We start from the raw sequence: 19,371 nt of genomic DNA on the forward strand, positions 1-19,371 counted from the left end.
GCTGCTGCTGCTGCTGCCGCCGCCCACACCTGCTGCAGGACCAGGGGGCTAGTTACTCTGGGCTCTCCAGCCTCATTTGCTTTGTGTAGACAACCAGGGAGTTGCGCTAGTTCCTCTGACTCAAAATCTTGAGTCTCTGGATGTCTGAGATGCTGACTTGCTTTGGAATGGGCTGCTCGGGCTCCCTGGAGGAGGAGGAGGGAGGCACGTGCTTTTTGCTGGTGGGTTCCGCTTCCGACAGGACGAGTTCCACCTCATTCCTGCCTGATGGGAGTTCGCCTGTTTGCCTTTGGCTGCATTGTCCACCTGTAGTTGAATGTGTGCTCCTGGTCATCTTTTTTATCCTGGGGGATCCCTTACCTTCGTGGGCCCGGATTCTCCTTTTTTTTTTTTTTTTTTGGCTCGTGACTCTGTGAAGTGGTGGATCCTCTAAGTGGAAGGTCAGTTTCCACATTTCGTAGTTAGCTGTTCAAGGTCAGTTACCAGGTGTCCCATTCGCAACCCATTTTCACCCCAGTCTTTTGGAACTGAAATGTTTGGGTCATCTGAATTTAACAGACTGCCTGGCACTGCGCCAGAGGCTGGGGCTTCAGAGCTCGTTCAAGTGCTGGCTGTTTGTTTGGGAGGAGAAGGCACACGTCCCCCGCCCTGCCTGCCTCGGGGTGAGCCAGGGGTGGGGCTGGGGGCTCAGTGCGAGGGGCTGGGTGGGATGCAAGGTCCCCATTTGGTGGTAATGGGACCCCTGGGCCTTGGGGCATGGCTGGGATCTGCATGTGTCTAGTCTGGGGGATGGTGGTGGAGCGTCACGTGTCCATCACCTATCATCACACTCCCGGAGTCATAATCACCATTAACATTGTGATTCACTTCCTTTGGATCTTTCCCTACACATATGCGTATTTATGCGATCTATTCAAGTTCTCGGGAACTCCAGAAACATGCACGGAGCACCTGGCCGTGTGCCCAGACACGCTTCTTGGCCCTGGGGTTGGTAGAGATCAGGAGGGTTCTTGCCTTCAAAGAGCTTCCATTCTGGGAGGTTTATATAATACATCCTATCAGAGAGGAGATGATGTGCTGTTAGTTCACTTTACAAATTACATCAGGCCACGCATGGAATTATTTGCCTGCCCTTCCAGCCGGCAATTGCCCTTCAGCTTGACAGAGAACAGCTGCCTATGAAATGTGACCCTCTCAACGCCAGCCCCCCTGACCCTGGCCCAGAAGGTGCTCAGGGACGGCTCCCAGCTGGGCGGGCTCAGGACCCGCCCCCTTTCCCACTGCGTTCCCTGTAAAGGATGGGTTTTTCCTCTTTTTGAGTAGTTATACTGACCTAATTGGCATTGAGGGACATATTTAAAATCCCGAGATAATTTGCAACCCAAGTATGCCCTTAAATCGTTTTACTCCCAGGGTGGGTGTGGGGGCAAGTGTTACATTGGAATTCTTAGAATTTATAAGTGCCGGGTATGTGTTTGGAAATGTCGGACCTGAAGTTTATATGTGTAGAAAGGATGGATGTCCTGTATCGTTCAGTGTATTTGGAGAATTTGGTCCAAATTCAGATACATACCCAAACAGAAGAGCATAATGAATTCTTTTGTACCCACTGTCCAGCTTCCAGAATTATCTGCTCACAGCCAACCTTGTTTTAGGTGTACTTTCTCATTGCCCACCCCAACTTAATTTTGAAACAAATCCCAGACAGCCGGTCATATTTCGTCCATAAATATTTCAGTGGGTATCTTTAAAAGATAAAGACTTTTTTTTTTTTTAAACACAAGCACAATCCATTATCATATCCTCCCCACCCACAGATGGCAACCCCCCCCCAAAAAAACCAACCAAACCATTAATAACAAATATTTAGTGAGTACTCAAAATTTCCATTTTCTCTTAAGTTTTGTAATTAAAGAAAATTTGTTTGAATCAGAATCCAAGATTCTTGTATTGTGACTGGTTCATGCATCTTGGTGTTTTAATTCTCTTAATGACCTTCTCCCCCATAATCTATTTCTGAATCTGAATTCGGATCAGATTTGGGTGTGGGTTTTTTGTTTGTTTGTTTGTTTGTTTTGACTAGATTCCTTCCTAGATGATGGTATGTCTTTCCATCAGGAGGTCAGGAGGCCCATGTAATGGATATGTGATGGCAAGTGCCCCCCTCCATTTTTAAAATTGTAAAATACACTGACTGTTGTCAGCTGTGTGGTTCAGTGACATCACTGTGCAGCCATTACCACCATCCATCTCTGCAATTCTTTTATCTTGTAAAACCGAAACTCTGTCCCCGTTAAACACTAACTCCCCACTCCCCCTCCCCCAGCCCCCGGCGGCCACCATTGTACTTTCTGTGTCTGCGCTCCTGTAAGTGGAATCCTAACAGTGTCTGTCTGTGACTGGCTTATTTTGGCTCAGCCCGATGTCCTCAAGTTTCCTCCATGCTGTAGCACGTGACATAATGTTACTCTTTTTTAAGGCTGAATACGATTCCATCGTACAGCTAGACCACATTTTGCTCACCCCTCCATCCCCGGATGGACACTTGGGTTTCTGCCACGTTTTAGCCGTCACAATAGCATGGCTGGGAACATGCACAAATGTACCAATAGCCCCTAAAGACCCTGCTTTCAGTCCCCTTTGAGTCTAGACCCAGAAGTGGAATTGCTGGATCATATATGGTGGTTTTGTTTTTAATATTTTTCAAAAACGGCCGTACCGTTTTCCACAGCGGCTGCACCACTGTGCGTTCCCACCTGCTGTGCAAAGGGGCTCTGGTTTCCCTATTTCACCAGTGCTTATTTTCTGGGTGGTTTTTTTGGTTTTTGATTTTTGGTTTTGTTTTTGTTTTTGCTAGAAGCCATCCTAACGGGCGTGAGGTGGTATTTCATTGTAGTTTTGATTTGTGATTCCCTAGTGATGGCACTTACTTTTAATAACTCATTTAAACTTAATTATTTCCTCTGCGGGTCCTTCAAGATGGGGAATGTATTTAGGGAGCCACCTTTATTATTTCTAGAAAAAAATGCAAAATAGGGGCACCTGGGTGGCTCAGTGGGTTAATAAGCCTCTGCCATCGGCTTGGGTCATGGTCTCAGGGTCCTGGGATGGAGCCCGGCATCAGGCTCTCTGCTCAGCGGGGAGCCTGCTCGTGCCGCCCCCCCCCTTCCTGCCTGCCTCTCTGCCTACTTGTGATCTCTCTCTCTGTCAAATAAATAAATAAAATCTTAAAAAAAAAAATGTGAAATAACTCTCCTAGACAGTTTTCTTTCTTCTGTTTTGGGTTTTTTTTTGTTTTTTTTTTTTTCCCCAGTAGTCTCCATGCCTAGTCTGGACCCCATCTTGGGGTTTGAACTCACAACCCTGAGATCAAGACTGGAGCTGAGATCAAGGGTCAGATGGAGTCACCCAGCGCCCCCTTGACAGTTTTCACGGTGTATATATCATCTGCTTGAAATGATCTGTAGAATCACCAAAATGAGACCAATCCTCTGTCGTGAAGAAGCTGGAAGCCAGAGGGGCTGAGGCTTCGCTCACTGCCTCGGCCCCGCGGGACAGAGGCAAAGGCTGGGGTCCAGGTTCCTGGAATCCGAGATCCTGGTCTCCTGGCCGTGGCTGCCTTGTCCTTGCACCCCTGTTACCCCGGCCCACCGTGGTCCCTGGGCAGTGAGGGCCAGGTGCACAAAGCCTCGCTTGTTTGCCGCACATGCCCACCAGCAGTTGCTGTCATTACAGAGTGGTTATTCTTATTTGTCAAGAAACCCAGAACAACTGTTTTTATTCTTCACAGTGGATGCTTATGCACATGACCTTTCGAGAACATATTTCTGGATGCCGCAGAGGCACCGATGTTCATGCTGAAGTCCAGTCCGTTTCTTTCCCCTGGAGTTGTCTCCCTGTTCCTTTAAGAATCTGTAGAGTCCGTGCATTTCTTGTGCCCCGAAATGTTTATTAGAAATCATGTCTAATTCAGTATATTATTTTCAGATGACACACGAGTCCCTTGGCAGGGAGTGATGATAAAGGCCGATGTTGGTTAAACCGTCCCCTCCTCGTCGTGGTTGGTGTTGTCGAGTGCGGGGTGTCGAGCACACGTGGGCAGGACGGGACAGAGGGGGCATCCGATGGTCCCCTGCGAGCAGCCACGGTGGTGGGGAGGGCATGCCCTGCTGGGGGCCGCCAGCAAGTGTTTACACATTTGTGTGTGGCCTGTAAACACGGATAGGAATGGAGGAAGCGGGTGCCCACACCTGGCGAGAGCAGAGATGCGTCGAGCGCTGTTTATGACGGCGGTGGTGGAGGGCTTAGGTGCCGGTTTGTTAAGCACATCTTCGTTGTTTGTTGTGTAAGAGGCCGCCATAGTGCTAGGGACTGGGGATTATGACCGCCCCTGCCCTCACGGGACTTTGATTTTGATGCTCTCAAAGGAAAACAACACTTGTTTTCGAGAGACCTTGGCAAAGCGAACGACCTTGAAATCTACCAAAGGAGGGCATTTGGCGCGCTCGCTTGATAGTCTCCAGACAAAAGAATCCTATCAGGCCCTTTATTGCAGACACGAACATTTATTTTAAGGGCTCAAATTAAACTAGCGTAGATAAACGAGCCGGCGTCCTTGTTTGCTGATCATTCATGGTCGATATAACGAACAACTCAGTAAATTGCCGGTGGCGAATGGAGTCCGGAGAATTTCAACCCTGAGACCCTGCAGACGGCACAGGCCATGAAACGCTGAGGTAAAGGTGATTCTTCTCTCAGCGTTTGCTGACTTCAAAGCTTCTAAAGACGCCACCCCTGGGGCCTGTGGGCGGGACGGCCCTATAAGAAGGTTCAGAAAGTTTCCTAAAAGTTAGATCTGAAGCCTCGGTGTGATTTGATTTTCCGTGGAGATAACGAATGTGCTCGGTGTTACCATAAGCGTTTTAGTGCTGTTTTCTTCCGAATGCTTAATTTCACGGAGCAGGAAAGAGCCAGCCTCGGTGGCTGACACAGTGTGTGTGGTTCTTTACACAGAGGTTCCTTCCAGAACGTGTGTGTTGGAGCCAGCCCTGGCAGCAGCATTCTACTTGTCTGGGGGGCCCTTCAGAAGCTCTGTTTTACCTGCAGGCTCTTGACCGCGTCTGGCCGTCGAGTGGCGAGTCCCACAGCCAGGGCCCCAGAGACACCCCTGCACGTCGTGCGGAGCTGGCAGCGGTCAGGGTGAAATCGCACCCGGCGGGCCCATGGGAGACTCCGCCCCCAGCGCAAAGGGGAGGCGGGGGTTGGGGGGGCGGTGAGGATGGGCACGTAGGGCGCTGGTGAGATTGTGAGCCGCACCCTCCTTGAAACCCGGGCTGGGGGCCACATTGCAGCGAGTGCGTCCGCTGGCCATCGTGTAACCCGCTCTTCTTCCCTTCTGGACATTCGTCTCTGGGCGTCTCCAGAAGCCCAGACTTCAGATAGTTTGCTCTTCTCTTTTGAAGCCAACTTCTTTGTAGACTCTCTCACTTAGTGGCTTTAACCTTTAACGTGGCCTCAGCATCAAGGTCTTAGAAGTCTCGTCCTGCGGGCTTGGTTGTTTGGTGGCCCTGCTTCCCTTCGGTTGGGCCGCACCTGTGCCTACCCCTCCTTTTGCAGAGTGGGCTTGTGCCCGTGCAGAGCTTCTGTCCTCCTGCCTTGCTGAGTCTTGGCCTTGTTGTGCCTTGGCCCCTCTTCCGGCTACCCCGGGGGACGGGTCTTGAATGGGCCCCCGTCCTGTCTCTTCCCCTCCAGCCCCGCACCACTGCCCCGGCTGCAGGCAGACCCCCCCGCCGTCCGTCCGTCTTGCCCTGTACGCGTAAGAGCTGTGGGTTTCCCGGCGTGGAGACTCGCTGGGCCCATAGCCCTGCGTTCCGTGATGACCGTGACCCTGTCCCCCTCTGGGGGGGCTCCCTCTACTGGGTGATGGGCTGTTTGTGGGAGAAGTCAGCCGTGTTACCTGCAGGAAATCTCATGAGCTTCCCAGAAGCGCGAGGGGAACAGACAGTTTGTGAGTTGACCGGAGAAGGGTGGCTGCTGCACGTGTGCTCCGGAAGGGCTTCTGGGAGGAGGCCCTGTCTGCCGTGGGAGGCGGAGGGTGAGGATCGGGAGGCTGGCAGGGAGGGGCGGGGGGCGGGGTGGGAGAAGGGGCTCTGCACTTGAGGGGGCCATGGCTAGATCTGAGAGGGAGCCGGGAAGCGTGGCAGCGGCGTGGAGTACAGAGCGGGCGAGCCAGGCGCGGCGACGGGGACTGACTGGCCATTGGAGACTTGGCGGAGGAGGGCGCCCTGGCTATGGCGATGGGCCAGGAGCCCTCTGGCCTCGGACCACCGAGTGGGGCGGGGGCCTGTGCTGGGTGTCAGAGGTGAGAAGGAGTAAGGAGGCGCTCTGCCCAGGACCTAGTACCTGCTGTTGGAGGGGTGGGGGGGCTCGGGAGGGAGGAGCCTGGGTGTGCCCTTGGGCCTGACTCGAGATGTGAATCGGGATGTGAATCGAGTTCTTGCTGCAGTAACCAGAAGGCAAGGAGGAGTGGCCATGTGTGGACTGAAGGGAGTTGGGGGGAAGTCAGAACGGGCCACGGGCCCTCCGGCCTGGCCGTGTTCTTAACTCCCTGTAAGTGGACGAGTTCCCCGAGGGATGGAATTTAAAGGAAAAAGAGCCAAGCGCTGAGTGTAGGCGTGGGCAGCGCTCCGTTGGAGGCTCCGTGGAGGCAGAGAAGTCAGCAAAGGAGGCAGGAAGGGAATGGCCGGTGGTAGGAGGGACATGGCTCGGCGCAAGGTCGACCAAGGTCAGGAGGCTTCTGTGAGGTGGTGGTTACTCTGGGCACACAGCCAGAGAGGGTGTAGGATAAGAAGCCTCATTCAGGTTTCTGATGGCTTCCTGCCCGTCCGAGTCCTCCGAGTCCTTCCCCCACAGCCGTACTTCCCACCAGGAAGCGGGGTCTTTGTCCCTCTGGTTTGGGCCCATCCTCCCCGAACCCGCTCTGAGCCTCCCGAGATGTCCTTGCTAGGGGAGAGTGTGTCCCCACCCTCCTTTGCTCCTCGGCCCACGGGAGCACCTTGTTGCAGCTGGATCCCTGCGTCCTCAGCCCCACGGGGCGCCCTTCGAGGTCACGGAGCCCAGAGCAGCTGCTCGGTCCAGTGTCTGCTTCTTGCAGGCGGGTCGCATTGTTCGCTCACCTCTGGGTCCAGAGGGTGTTCCCGCGGACGGAAGGAGAGCCTGCTAGTTCAGTCGCGGCTGGTTCTTCTCTGCCCTTTGCAGAACTCTTGTCTAAAAATTAATGGGTGACAGCACCTAGGGAATCTTGTCAGATGGTTTCTGGAGGAAACCTTGAGAATATGTACTAAAAGGGAAACATCACAGCTGTCTTGATGAGGCTGTAGGACAGCACCTTGAGAGGCAGAGCTGGTTTAGCCAGATTTTTTCCTCTTTGTGGTAGTTTTCATTTTTCCCCTATTAAAGTGGTTCAGATAAAGCTATAAAGACAGTATAGAGAGGTTTGCTTTTTTTTTTTTTTAAAGTTGGTACTTAGTAATTTTAGGATAGATGATTTTGAAGCCTATAAATAATAATTGAAAAAAAAACCACCCTTGCCTAGTGCCCTGCACATATGAGCTCTGTAAATATTTATGTGCTGGACTCCCCTGTCTGCTTGGAGGGCTTGGCGTGTGTGGGGGGGGTGCGCTCAGAGCTGGTGGTCCCTGTGTCCCCCTCTGACATTTTCTTTTTGGACTCCTGCAGTGCACGGGCTGTCTGAGCGCTTCTCCTTGGTCAGTTTTAGTCTGTTGGGGGCCCCCTGGCTCAGCAGAACATGGGCCTCGGCTCCATGTGATCTGGTCCCACGGTGAGGACCAGGAGGGGATGTTCTCAGTTAGGTGATAGCTTTCCCAAGTAAAGCCCCTCCCCCTTTTACACACCCATCACAGTGGCAACCTCTGAAGTCTGACTACCCCAAGGACTCAGTGTGAACTCTGTCCTGTCGGTGGGCGTGCAGTCCAGAAGGACTGCCTTGGAGTGACTCGTGGAGGGCTCCCTAGTACAACGGAGCCGCCTTAGAGATGTCTTGGGCATGCGTGCAGAAACCGTCCTGCCAGCACATGGGAGGAAACAGCCGGAAAGCACGTCAGGGTCCTGGGGGAGCCTGGCCGTCATCCAGTGGTGGTCTGGAGGGCAGGCCGCACGCGGCTGGACCGCTCACACGCAGCAGAGAGCCCAGAAAGGCCGCTGATGGGTGTGCGCGGTGCAGGCGTGTGTCTGTGGAGGTCAGCGTGCAGAACCATACCTCGTGTTGTTGATAGGCTTGTGGAGAGCTAGAAAATACAGAGCGATTTCTTGAGGAAGGTAAGTGGCAGATTCTGGAAAGTGATTATTTCGGGGAGGGGGGAGGGAGAAAATGGGACTGAGTGGCGTCGAAGGAGCATATATTCTATTCCTTTAAAAATGGCAAAGATGGCAGAATGTTAAGATTTGATGAAGCTGAGTGGTAGATACATAGGAATTTGTGCTTTTCTGTGTGATGGAAATATACTCTTACTTAAAAATAAAGCAACGTGTGAATGGTAATCTACTGTACTTAAGGCCTAAACCTCTCAACATTGGGGTGTTTTACGTATATTTCATCTCCTCGCTCACGGAATACTACAGTTATGGTGCCTTTAATTGTATCTGTTGAAGAACCTTTATGTTCTCTTATTTTCTTTTCTCTTTCCTTATTTTAAACATGGGAAGGTAGATGACACTTTCTAGGTTTGTCTCCATTTTAAGGAGACAATTCTAAGGTGTGTCTTCTCCTTTGGATGGTGCCTTTTGGTGGAAAAATAGGTCCTTGCCACTGTGTCTGTTCAATAATGGTGAATTTGCTACAGAAAAATGAGGGCAGGCGAACCGCTGGAGTGAATGCCTGCGTTTCCTTGTGTAGTCCTCGCAATATTCGGGACGCTTCCGCACAAGTACACTCTGAATTATATTTAACTTCATCCAGGCCGTGGGTCTGGAATGGCTTCCCATTGTCCCTGAAATAAGAGATGCTTCTCAGAATGTGATTTCTGGCTTAATTGAATTAGGATTATTGCCGTCAGGACAGGAGGGAAGTGGTACCTTCCTTTTGCGCCCGTTGTGGGGATTGACATTAAAGCAGGCCGTTGATGGAATAATCTCCTGTTACTTACTCAGTGTCTCTTTCTGAGGAAATAAGAGCTTAATATGCCCCATTCAATTAATCCCGACAACATCCTTAGAGGTGAATGGAAGGCAGGTAGTGTTCTTTCCATCTTACTTAAAAAGCGGCAGAAACACGAGGAGCCTGAGCTCCCCGGGAGCTGTCGGACTCTCGTCTAAGTACTAGTCAGCAGCTCGTTACCCCAGACAGCAGCGGAGAGGAACAAGACTCTCGGAGGAGGAAGGAAGTATTTATGACGTGTCACCTCCATGCAAGGCTTTGTTGGGAACTCTCGGGATTCTGATCCCTTTTGATCCCGGGCGCCCGCCGCTGCGGAAGGCGGAGTCGTCCTGGACTCTCGCAGGGAAGTCCAGATGCTGGCCTGCGTCCCCGGGCTGGTCAGCGACAGGCTGGGCTCTGCCCTGTCCGACAAAGGGCAACCTTCCCTCTAGGCCGTGCATCCAGCCTGGCAGTGTGAAGGAGAAACCCGGGGCATCTGTCGCTGGGGAAGGCAGGTTTGGAGTCTTGGAAGCGAAATTGACAAATTGAGTTGTGGCAGAGACGTCACTTGCTAAGACCATTGAAATCAGTTTCAGCCTAATGAAATGATTTGGGATCACTGAGTAGAGTTCCAGGGCACCTGATCTCATAGTTCTTGACACTGGACGGGGCCTGCCTAGCCCAGAGCTTCCAGCCTGAGTGCGTTGTTCATTAGTAGCCTCTGTTGATAGACTTTATTTGGCCACTTTGCCAGGGGCTCGACTATTCCAGTGTTTAACAGTTCTGGTTGGAAATCATTAGGAAAAGGTCAAGAAGGGGAAATAAGGCTAATTGGGACCTGTCGTCTTTGCTGCCATGTCCCCAGTGTCTTGCCCAGGGACTTATTAGCATCAGGGTCTCTCTGTTTCTCCAGTAAGGAAAGGGGTGGGGGGTATTGAAGAGATGAACTTGCCCGGGGCAACTGTTTCATTAAGTGGTAAAGGTAGGCCCCAAACCAGGCCACTTTGATGACAAGTTCACGGCCTTTCAGATTCAGTAAGCTCTGTGTGCCGTGCCTTTGGTGGGGTGAGGTTTCTCCTTGCTTTTAAAAGTATTCCTAATCACTCACGAGAAATCAGGATGAGGGCTTAGATTTCAGCCGCCTTGAATTAGACAATGATTTCTCTTATGAAAAGCAGAGCCCTTTATTAACCGAAAACACTTGGCTGTTAGACATGGTGTTTAATTGCCGTTAGAATGTATTTTTGTCACACTGCCCTATAATAAGCCAAAGAACTGTTTGTGCCAAACATAGAAGGAAGGAGAAGGGAGGATGAGAACCTTCTCTGCTCCTCCAGCTCCCCAGTCGAGCCCCTGGCGTTCTGTTTGCTCTTCTGGTTCCGGTTTCTGTTTACCACTTCTACCTCTCACGGAAAGAACACCTGGGCTGGGGCTGGTCAGGCCCCGTGAAAGGGAGACCCCCCCCCCCCGCCCCCCTGCACGATCACAGGAGCAGCATCTCTGCTGTGGCGCAGAACTCTTCTTTCTCTGGCCTTCAGGGTTCCCTTTGTTAGTGTGTGGGCCTTAATGTTTTAAAAAAATATTTATTTACTTATTTTAGAGAGAGGGAGAGAGGGTACGCTGGGGATGGGGCATGGGGCTGGGGAGGAACAGAGGGAGAGGAACCAGCCGACTCTGAGCAGAGCACGGAGCTTGGAAGCAGGGCTCAATTCCACGACCCGAGATCAGGACCTGAGCCGAAACCAAGAGTTGGAGGCTTAACCGGCTGAGCCACCCTGGCGCCCGAACATTTTGCCTTCTAGGAAAAAAAACAAACCAAACAACTATTTGGCCTTTTAAATTTTTCTTTGCAAAATGAAAATAACTTTATCTCTGAAATTAAAAAGTCAGAAATGCTAGTAAAAATGAAGCAGCTACAGGAGAGTAGAAAGAAGGAAACCAGTCACTACTAAGCCTGTTACTGTTTCTGTTTGAGTAGAGGTCCTTCCAGAAACCTAGTTCGTGTAAACAGAAAACTAGGTGAGTGGCATAACGCTTCGGATACAATTGTGTAACAATCTTTCCCTACCCTGGCGTGCACTGTGACGTGAAGATCTTTCTGTGTTAGTTAAAGGTAATTAGTGTGCTGCTTGTTGAAGTTACGCATCGTACAGTGTTCCCCATACTGCTTTAAATCGATCCTTTTCTCTTTCCCCTCTTTTTAGTACTTTGGACATTCGCTATATTTAGGCGTGGGGATAAGCATCCTACTCGTCTCTGTGTGTGTTTGATGATTGTTCTTGATGTCTGATGACTTTTGTAGGTTAAATTTCTAAAAGCAGTACGGAAGGAGTGGTGTGAGTATATTTTTAAGATTTGGGGTACATAGTCCCCAAACTTTCCAGAAAAGTTGGGCCAGTTTTATAGCAGCAGTTGCACTAAGTTCCTTGTATTACTTATTTCCAAGTAACACAGTCTCACGGTTCCAAAACACGAGGCGTAAGGACAAGTCTCCTCTGTGTCCTCCCCACCCCCACTGTTGCGGATTTCTTTGAGTATCCCCTCAGAATCTCTTGTTATTTCCTTCCAGACTGTATGTTCCTATTCCCTGCGTACGCATTGTCTAGCATGCTAAACACCATCTTCTGTACCTTTTTAATTTTTAAAAAAATTAACTGTTTCTTAGACTTTCCAAATGAGACAGAAGCTTATTACTATTCTGTCTTCTAGCCCGCCCTCTCTCTCTCTCTCAGAGCGACAGGATAGTCCATGCTGTAGACGGCCGTATCTGATGTACCCAGGTCCCCACCGATATTTGGTGGCTTCCATCTTTGCTCGTCCAGTGGCGCCCCCTTGAAGAACTCCGTACACGCACTGTTTGACACCGGACAGGTTTATCTGCAAGGAGAGTGGTGGGGTCCAGGGACAGGGGCATCTCTGAATTTGACGGGTGCTGCCGGCTTCCTGCCACGTGCCCATGTAAGTTTCCTCCAGCATTGTTCCCCATGGCCCCACCTTGGAGCCCACCTGGATTTCTAGTTCTTTCATGATCATTCCATTTGTGCAAATAGTATGCACATAAGGAATGCAGGAACCAGCGCAAAACAAACCTTTACCTTCCGGCGTGTGGAATCATGGAGTCAGAGAGAGTAGCGTTGGTAACTGTGGGCAGATGTCCTCTCTGCCTCCTCCTTCCCCCTCCCCCACCCCCTCCCTTCCTCCCCGCCCCTTTCTCTCCTCCCCTCCTTTCCAGCCTGAAACAGCACCACTTCCGTTTTTGAACCGGACAGTGGCTTTCAGTGTGTGAGATCAGAAGAGCAATGAGTCTTCGGGGCTGACCTCACCACTAGCAAGCAACAGGTACTAGCAGTTAAGCAAAATGGTGTTTGAAGCAAACATTCTGATGGGGCAGAGCTCGAGGAACCCAAGTGGTGGCTGCTGAGGCTGACAAAATGTAGGCGGGTCCGAAGGCGATAAGTGACCGCAGCCTGTCACCCAGTCCTCTGCAGCCGGCAGACCGTGCCCTGGGGCCGGGGGTGTGTTGGGGGTGCCCCTCTAGCTGGGACCTGGCTGGACTTCATGCGGTTCTGTTCAAAACAGGGTGGTTGCCCATCCATGAGAACAAACAGATGCTTTTTAATAGAATTAATTTTTTTTTAAGATTTTATTTATTTATTTGACAGAGAGAGAGATCACAATTAGGCAGAGAGGCAGGCAGAGAGAGAGGGGGGAATCAGGCTCCCTGCTGAGCAGAGAGCCCCATGTGGGGCTCGATCCCAGGACCCTGGGATCATGACCTGAACCGAAGGCAGAGGCTTTAACCCACTGAGCCACCCAGGCGCCCCTAATAGAATTAATTTTTTAAAATGCTGTTAATAGAAAAAGGATGAACGAGAAGCTTATAGGTTTGTTTGTTTGTTTGTTTTTTAAAGATTTTATTTATCCATTTGATAGAGCAAGCACAAGGTGGGGAAGTAGGAGAGGGAGAGGCAGACTTCCCGCTGAGCAGGGAGCCCGGTGTGGGGCTCGATCCCAGGATCCTGGGATCATGACCTGAGCCAAAGGCAGATGCTTAACAGACTGAGCCACCCAGGTACCCCGCTTACAGGCTTTTTAAAGAAAAGGAACCATTTTCTTCAAACTCCTGTGAGGGTGGGAGCCCTCATGGGGTGCCCTGGCCTTGTCCATTCCATGTAAGTGACACAAACCTACGTGGTATTTCAGGGCTTTTTCAAACTCCTGGAAGGCACAGTGTCCCCCAGGGCTGACTTGTGCTGTCGAGCTGAGCCCAGGAGAGGTCATGCGGGCTACTGGTGGGAACACAGGGCACCACCTGGTAGCTGCGGGTGACCTTGACTCCCTCCTGCTCCCTCTTGTGTCCCTTCCTGATAGCTTTAACGTAGAAATGCCGCCCTATGCAAGGACACTGAAAGTAGGATTGATCCCTCCCTCTCTTCTTCTTTTCTGCCTGGTTTCTGGCCCTTATAAACACTGTAGCTTTCTGCTCTATCCTTCTAGCAAATTCTAACCATCGGCATTTCAAGGTTTCTTTCTCAGGGGCTGTTAGCCTCTTCCTGGATGAGGGTAGGCTTACCTGGATGAGGCTGGGCTTACCTGATGGTGGTCTTACTGGGCGAGGCTGGGCTTACCTGATGAAGATGGGCTTACTGGGATGAACCTGGTCTTACGCCATGGTGGGCTTACCTGGACAAGGCCAGGCTTACCTGGATGAAACTGGTCTTACCATGGCTCCAGTGGGCTTCAGTGTTTCCTTGGGCTTGCTGTCTCCCATTCCAGAGGCCCGTCAGGCTCCTCGGGCAGTGGGACCCCCACCGCAGATTCCCCCGGCTCAGGGGGAGAGACCTCCCGAGATCAGCCTGGTCTGCTGCTTCCATGGCTTCACCTTGTTGGAAGATGAAAGCGGGCTCCCTGGATGCTTAAGTGGGCTGCCTGTAGGGCCCCCAGTTCAGTTCCAGACGCAGGCATTGGTTTCCCTGTAGGGTCCGTCCTTGCCCGGAGGCATCACCACAGTGACCACAGAAGGCAGCCATCTGGGAGAGCCATAGTCACTCAGCACGGGCCAGGCCCCCTCTGCATCAGGGGACGTGTGTGCACATGTGGGACCGTAGGATCAGGCTCTCAATTTCCCCCACTCATGAACCTCGATGGTGGGTGGTGACGAACAGGAGTCAACTTGGGCTGGAAGGGAAAGGTGACTTTCTGGGGCGGGGAGAAAGGGGACGTGTTTTTGGCCTGTGGCGCATGCTGGTCTAGGATTGTATAAAAGCCTACAGGAGAAGGCTTGCTTTCAAAAAACAAGGGAAGGCACACAGGACCCAAAGCACAAGAATATCCAGAATGCATTATATAATGTGCTCCACTGGAAGGAACATTTTGAACAAACTTAGGACAAGGATTTTTAAAAATGGCTTTCATAAAAATACTGCTAGGGATGGGTCATAAGGTTTGGAGAACTTGCCTTCAGAAAGTTCTGTTTCACCGTGTTGACTGGTGATTGAAGCCGCTTGTGGGACTTTCCGAAGTCCGTATTCCCTAGAACCGACCAGCCCCGGAAGGGCCGCGCTCAGCGAGTTCGGAGGCGGGTGCACGGCCCCCGCAGGAGTGGGCTTTTGGGGGCCTTTCCTCCTTATCATGAGTCCCCCAGACCCCTCTCGCTGGCCTCGTAAAGAAACAGATGGTGCGCCAGGAATAGCTCAGAAGTCACGTTGGCTCCTGGCTGTATGAAGAGGGAGAACTAGGACCATAAAAATTTGAAATCTCCCAGGAAAGGAAATCACTCCCTCAATGAAATATCGATGTAAAGGGAGCATTTAAGAAGACAAAAATTATGAACCCGGGCTCAAGCTGAAACAGATACTGTACTCTAACCTTTTTGCGAATTGTTAATTTAAAGGCAAATAGAATGAAATATAGACGATAAAAGCAAATTAAATCATTTTTATGCCTTCCTGGGGTTTTGGCGTCCCGTGATTGGAAGAGCTAATGGAGAAGAGCCCGGTTTGGACCGAGGACTGGGACTCCTGGCGGCTCAGGCACAGGCTGTGACCCTTCAGGGACGGGAGAGAAGCGAGCCGAGTCGGGGGGGCCCGCCCGCCGCAGGGAGCTCTGCAGATCCAGAACAGGCTCCAGAACAGAATCCTGGGTGATGAGCATTTTCTCGAGCCAGGTTTGCCGGCCCCGTGTCCCACCAGAGGGAGCAGATGTTTGAGAAAGGTGTCTTTGTCTGATTGATTTGGGGGTGCCCCTCCGCAGGCAATGCTTTATGTGGAGTAGGGGAAGCTAAGGCCGGCCGGCTTGTACCTACCTGCAGGAATAAACAATTCTTTTGAAACATCACTAGAGGGGGGGAAAAAAAAAGGCAGCTTAAGATTTATCTGAAAAGGAAGTGGGAAGTTTAAGTTGCTGGAGATCTCATTACTGTCTGTCTCGCTAACCGTAATTAAAAAATGCCTGAATGATCTTAATAACACATGATTCAGCTGACAAGCACTAATTGCCCTGTATCAGGCCAAGAGAAGATGAATGTTGTCAAGAAAACCACAAGTCAGACAAGCTGATTCTCTCTTAGTCTGACACCGTGTTCCCATGTACAGACCAGTTTTTACTGGAGCTCTTCCAGCATCAAAAGAAGCTCTTTACCTTCCCATTAATTTTCATCGCTGGCAGGCCCGAGTTGTTTGTGACGGGCGGCTCTCATTACTCCTGCTCGCCGGCTCTCGAGCCCGGTCTGCAGACAAAATGTAAATATGTTTCTTGCTCTTATCTTGGTCCTTTTTTAAGAAAAGAAATCCGCTCCCATTCAGTCCTAATGCCCCGGTGGGCTTGTCAGTGAATTACATGGCATTTGGGAATTGATTTTCTGACTCTCCCGATTTGTCAAGAATTTCTTCTGCCTTTTCAGCAATTTGACAGAACCTGTTGGGCCACCGAATCATGTGATCGGGGCTTCTGTCTGCAAAGAAAGGGGAACGAACAACTCCGTGTCCCTTGGGCGTCCAGAAACTTCCTTGAAGGGGGGGGAGGGGTGATCTGTGAAGATGGGAGGTGGTGGGGGGGTGATCGTGACGGTGGCTCCTTCCGTCGTTTTGTCACAATAGAACTGAATCATAGTCTGAATCTAACATGGAAACTTATTTCCAAAAACGGGGGCTGCGTGCCCCTGTGCTCTGAGTAGCACGTTGGCGGGAGAAGGGGCTGCAGCGACAGTGACGCCCTTGCTGGTCCTGACCATCCACTGTGGCCCTTGGCACCAGGCCCTGAGCCCCAGGGGAGGCTCCCTACAATGCGGAGGACCATGGACGCCACGCCTGGCCTCGCCTGGGCTGGGCGGACCTCTGCAGGAAAACACCGTGGCAGAACGTGCCGAGTCCTGACCAGCATCTGGGACAGCCTCGTCCCTGCCCCCTGGAGAGGCAGGCCACCTGGGAATGGAGACTTTGGCTCAGAAACCTGACAGAGCTAGCCAGGCCCCGGCTGTAGGGCCAGGGGTCTGGTTCTCGCCATCTCTGAGCCCGTGACCTTGTCTGAGGAAGGGCCTAGGACCTAGGATGGAGGTGGAGGGTCCATGGTGGGGGGAAGGCTCCTGGGGACAGTGCTTATTAGCACAGTGCGTGGCAGGGAGGGACCAGACCACGTCACTCCCCATGGTTCCCTCGCAGGGTCGGGGGAAGAGAGCACAGGCTTCCGCTGCCCCGTGCAATGCGGCCCATGTCGGGAGACCATTGAGATCCGGCACCAGGAGCTGCCCTCCGAGTAGAGGAAGCCGACACGGCTAGTATAAGTAAGCGTAACGTGGTCAGTCAGTCCAGCTCAGTGAAGCGGCGAGGACTAGTCACCCAGAGTCTCTGCTGGGAGGGCGGATGGCCAGCTGACAGGAACACCGCGGAGCCACCCCCACACAGAGCTTTCTCTTTAGCCCACTTAGTGTAAGTGTCTCTTGTCAGAGACCTATTTTCCTGAAATTGGGGGGGGGGGGGAGGAAATTTGCAGGGATTGTCAAATACCCATCAGCGCGACTTCATTGTAGAAAGAAGGAAATCGTGAAGGAAGTTGTGCATGGAAAGCAAGCCAGGGTGCCTGCCCTCCCTGGTCTCCCCTACAGAATGTGAGTGGGGTGATCTCTGTCATCATGTTTTTACTTTGAAACCCGGGACTCTGTGCGGTGAGGCATGTAGGTGCTTAGGACGGCAGCCGCCAATGGCCGCGCCGATGGTGCGGTGGGGAGTGGGTGCCAGGAGGACCCGGCCCAGGGGTGTGTGAGAGGTCGCTGCTCCCAGCCAGGCTCCCAGATCAGAATCATCCTTTCGTGATGACCTGGTGACCTCTGGAGGCTCGGACGCCCCCACTGCAGGTTGTCCTGGGGTTTGCGACTCAGGAATAAAGCCTTCACAGGCTTCTGGAAGCATATTCTAAGAAACAGCACCTCTGTGTGGTGGTACGTCCCCTTTGTCGAGGAATGTGTGCAGGGCCCTGAGTCACTGGAACCAGGAGACTGGGACTAGAGAGTCAGATCAGTGACAGATTCCCAACCTCAGCCTCACAGGCTCAGTTTTTAAAATCGGAGACACTGATGGGGATGGTTGTTCATTTAATCTTCGTATCTCACCGGCTTTTGTGTGTAGGAGTGGTGATCATCAGCCTGATTTTTTTTTTTTAAATCAAGTTATTTATATTATGGGGCAAGTCTGTCACACGGTCTGAATGCGGAATGTTGCCATCTTTTTAATCAGAACCCTGCCGGTAATTTCGCTTTACAATAGAGCTATTGAAATTATATTGGGATGAAACTAGCATAATATAGGAATTGTTGGCTTGCGTGAGATTTTTATAATATGTACGTGCAGGCAGAGTTGGCTTTAGTTCAGAAGGCTACTTCTGTTTATTGTTGTGCTTTTATTAGTTCATGTTAGAGAGGCCCCACAGTGTGCCAGATGCTATTGAGAAATGCGGGGGGAATGGAGTCCCTGGCCACAGACCTCGAGATCCCTCATCTTCTCTGTAGTCAAAAGCGTCCTCCTGACGGATTCCCAGAAATAATCTGATTCCAGAACTCCTTGCTGTTCTTCTCCTACGGTTTGATACGTGCTTTTTTTCTTTCTCCAGTAATTGCCACAGTGCAAGTTCTTAGGGTGGGGAAGGCCTTGCGCTCCTGAGGGAGGGGTGCGGTGGGGAGTGGGTGCTCATCTCAGAGACCTGGTGCCACTTCGGACAGGTGATTACTTAACCCCTGTAGCGCCATCCTCGCTGTGTCCCGTGCGGAGTGCCTGGGAAAGCAGGCCTCCGGGAGAGAGCCAAAAGCACTTATAGGTGGGGCTTTGAGACAGAAGTGCACGTGATTGTCAATTTCATGGATTACGGTTAATTCTGCTTAATGTCCTCCCCCCCTTCTTTTTGCAAAGTCCTGTGCATTATAGAACATTGACTTTAGCATAGAAGTGCTTAATACTTGATTTGGCACTTTAATGGATATTTACATAGTGACACCACAGATGTTGGATAAACAGGGGATTTGTTCTAATGAGATCTTCAGTGATTCGAAGAAGCCGTTTTCCCCCTTGCCTTCTGGAATCCTGGGCTCTGCTTCTGCCTAGTTGTGGTGATGCCAGAGCCACAGAATGCTCTTCTCTAAAGCGTTCCTCTCGCTCTGGTCCCCTCACTTCCTCACTGGCTTTCAGGAACTTTGAAGCACCAGCTTCTTCCGCTCTTGTCTGCGCGTGCCCTCTGCAGGGCCCGGGTCTGTGATTTGCATGTAGCGGAAATATTGGTTGAACCGAATTTTTTTTTTTTTTACACATGAGCCTTTCATGTGGCCAACGTTTTGAGATCTGTTTCCTTGGGCTGGGGGCAGGGAGAAATCTCCCAGTTCCCCGAGGAGCGTCGATAGCTTCAGTTACAGGGGTGCCCTGCTCAGGGAGGGTTTCCGGTCAGGCGGGGGCAAGGGTCACATCACCCCGGGCAGCGTTGGGGCAGAGACGAGAGGGACTGGTCAGTGGGGACGGTCACTAGGGAGGTTCGAGGCCTCTGGGTGGACGCTGGGAGAGGCAGTTCCTCTGGTGGGCCAGAGGGGAAGAGGGGGAAGGCATCGGAGACCGCGGAATTGTCTTGTCCTTCAAGACCCAGCTCAGCGCTGTCGAGATTTCCTCTTCGTATCTCGTGAATTAGCCAGTTGACAATCCCTGTCATCCAAGGATATTTTCCTGGCTCTTTCTGATGAGACC

The 19,371-nt window shown here is 51.5% G+C and overlaps 1 protein-coding gene across 11 annotated transcripts in view; it reads left to right on the forward strand.

The window, feature by feature from the left end:
- The window catches only part of CUX1 (cut like homeobox 1), a 352,520-nt gene that overhangs the window by 33,440 nt on the left and 299,709 nt on the right, over positions 1 to 19,371 (forward strand). Inside the window, exon 1 of one of the 11 annotated variants that reach the window (XM_032328404.1) lies at positions 6,152 to 6,361. The exons of the other annotated variants lie outside the window; for them this stretch is intronic. Coding sequence (XP_032184295.1) covers positions 6,167 to 6,361 — 195 coding nt within the window. The 5' untranslated portion in view covers positions 6,152 to 6,166. Of the gene's footprint in view, positions 1 to 6,151; positions 6,362 to 19,371 lie in introns of those variants that run through there. 11 annotated transcript variants of the gene reach the window in all.

Source organism: Mustela erminea, chromosome 20 (genome assembly GCF_009829155.1).
Source record: "Mustela erminea isolate mMusErm1 chromosome 20, mMusErm1.Pri, whole genome shotgun sequence".
Classification (NCBI taxonomy): Eukaryota; Metazoa; Chordata; class Mammalia; order Carnivora; family Mustelidae; genus Mustela; species Mustela erminea.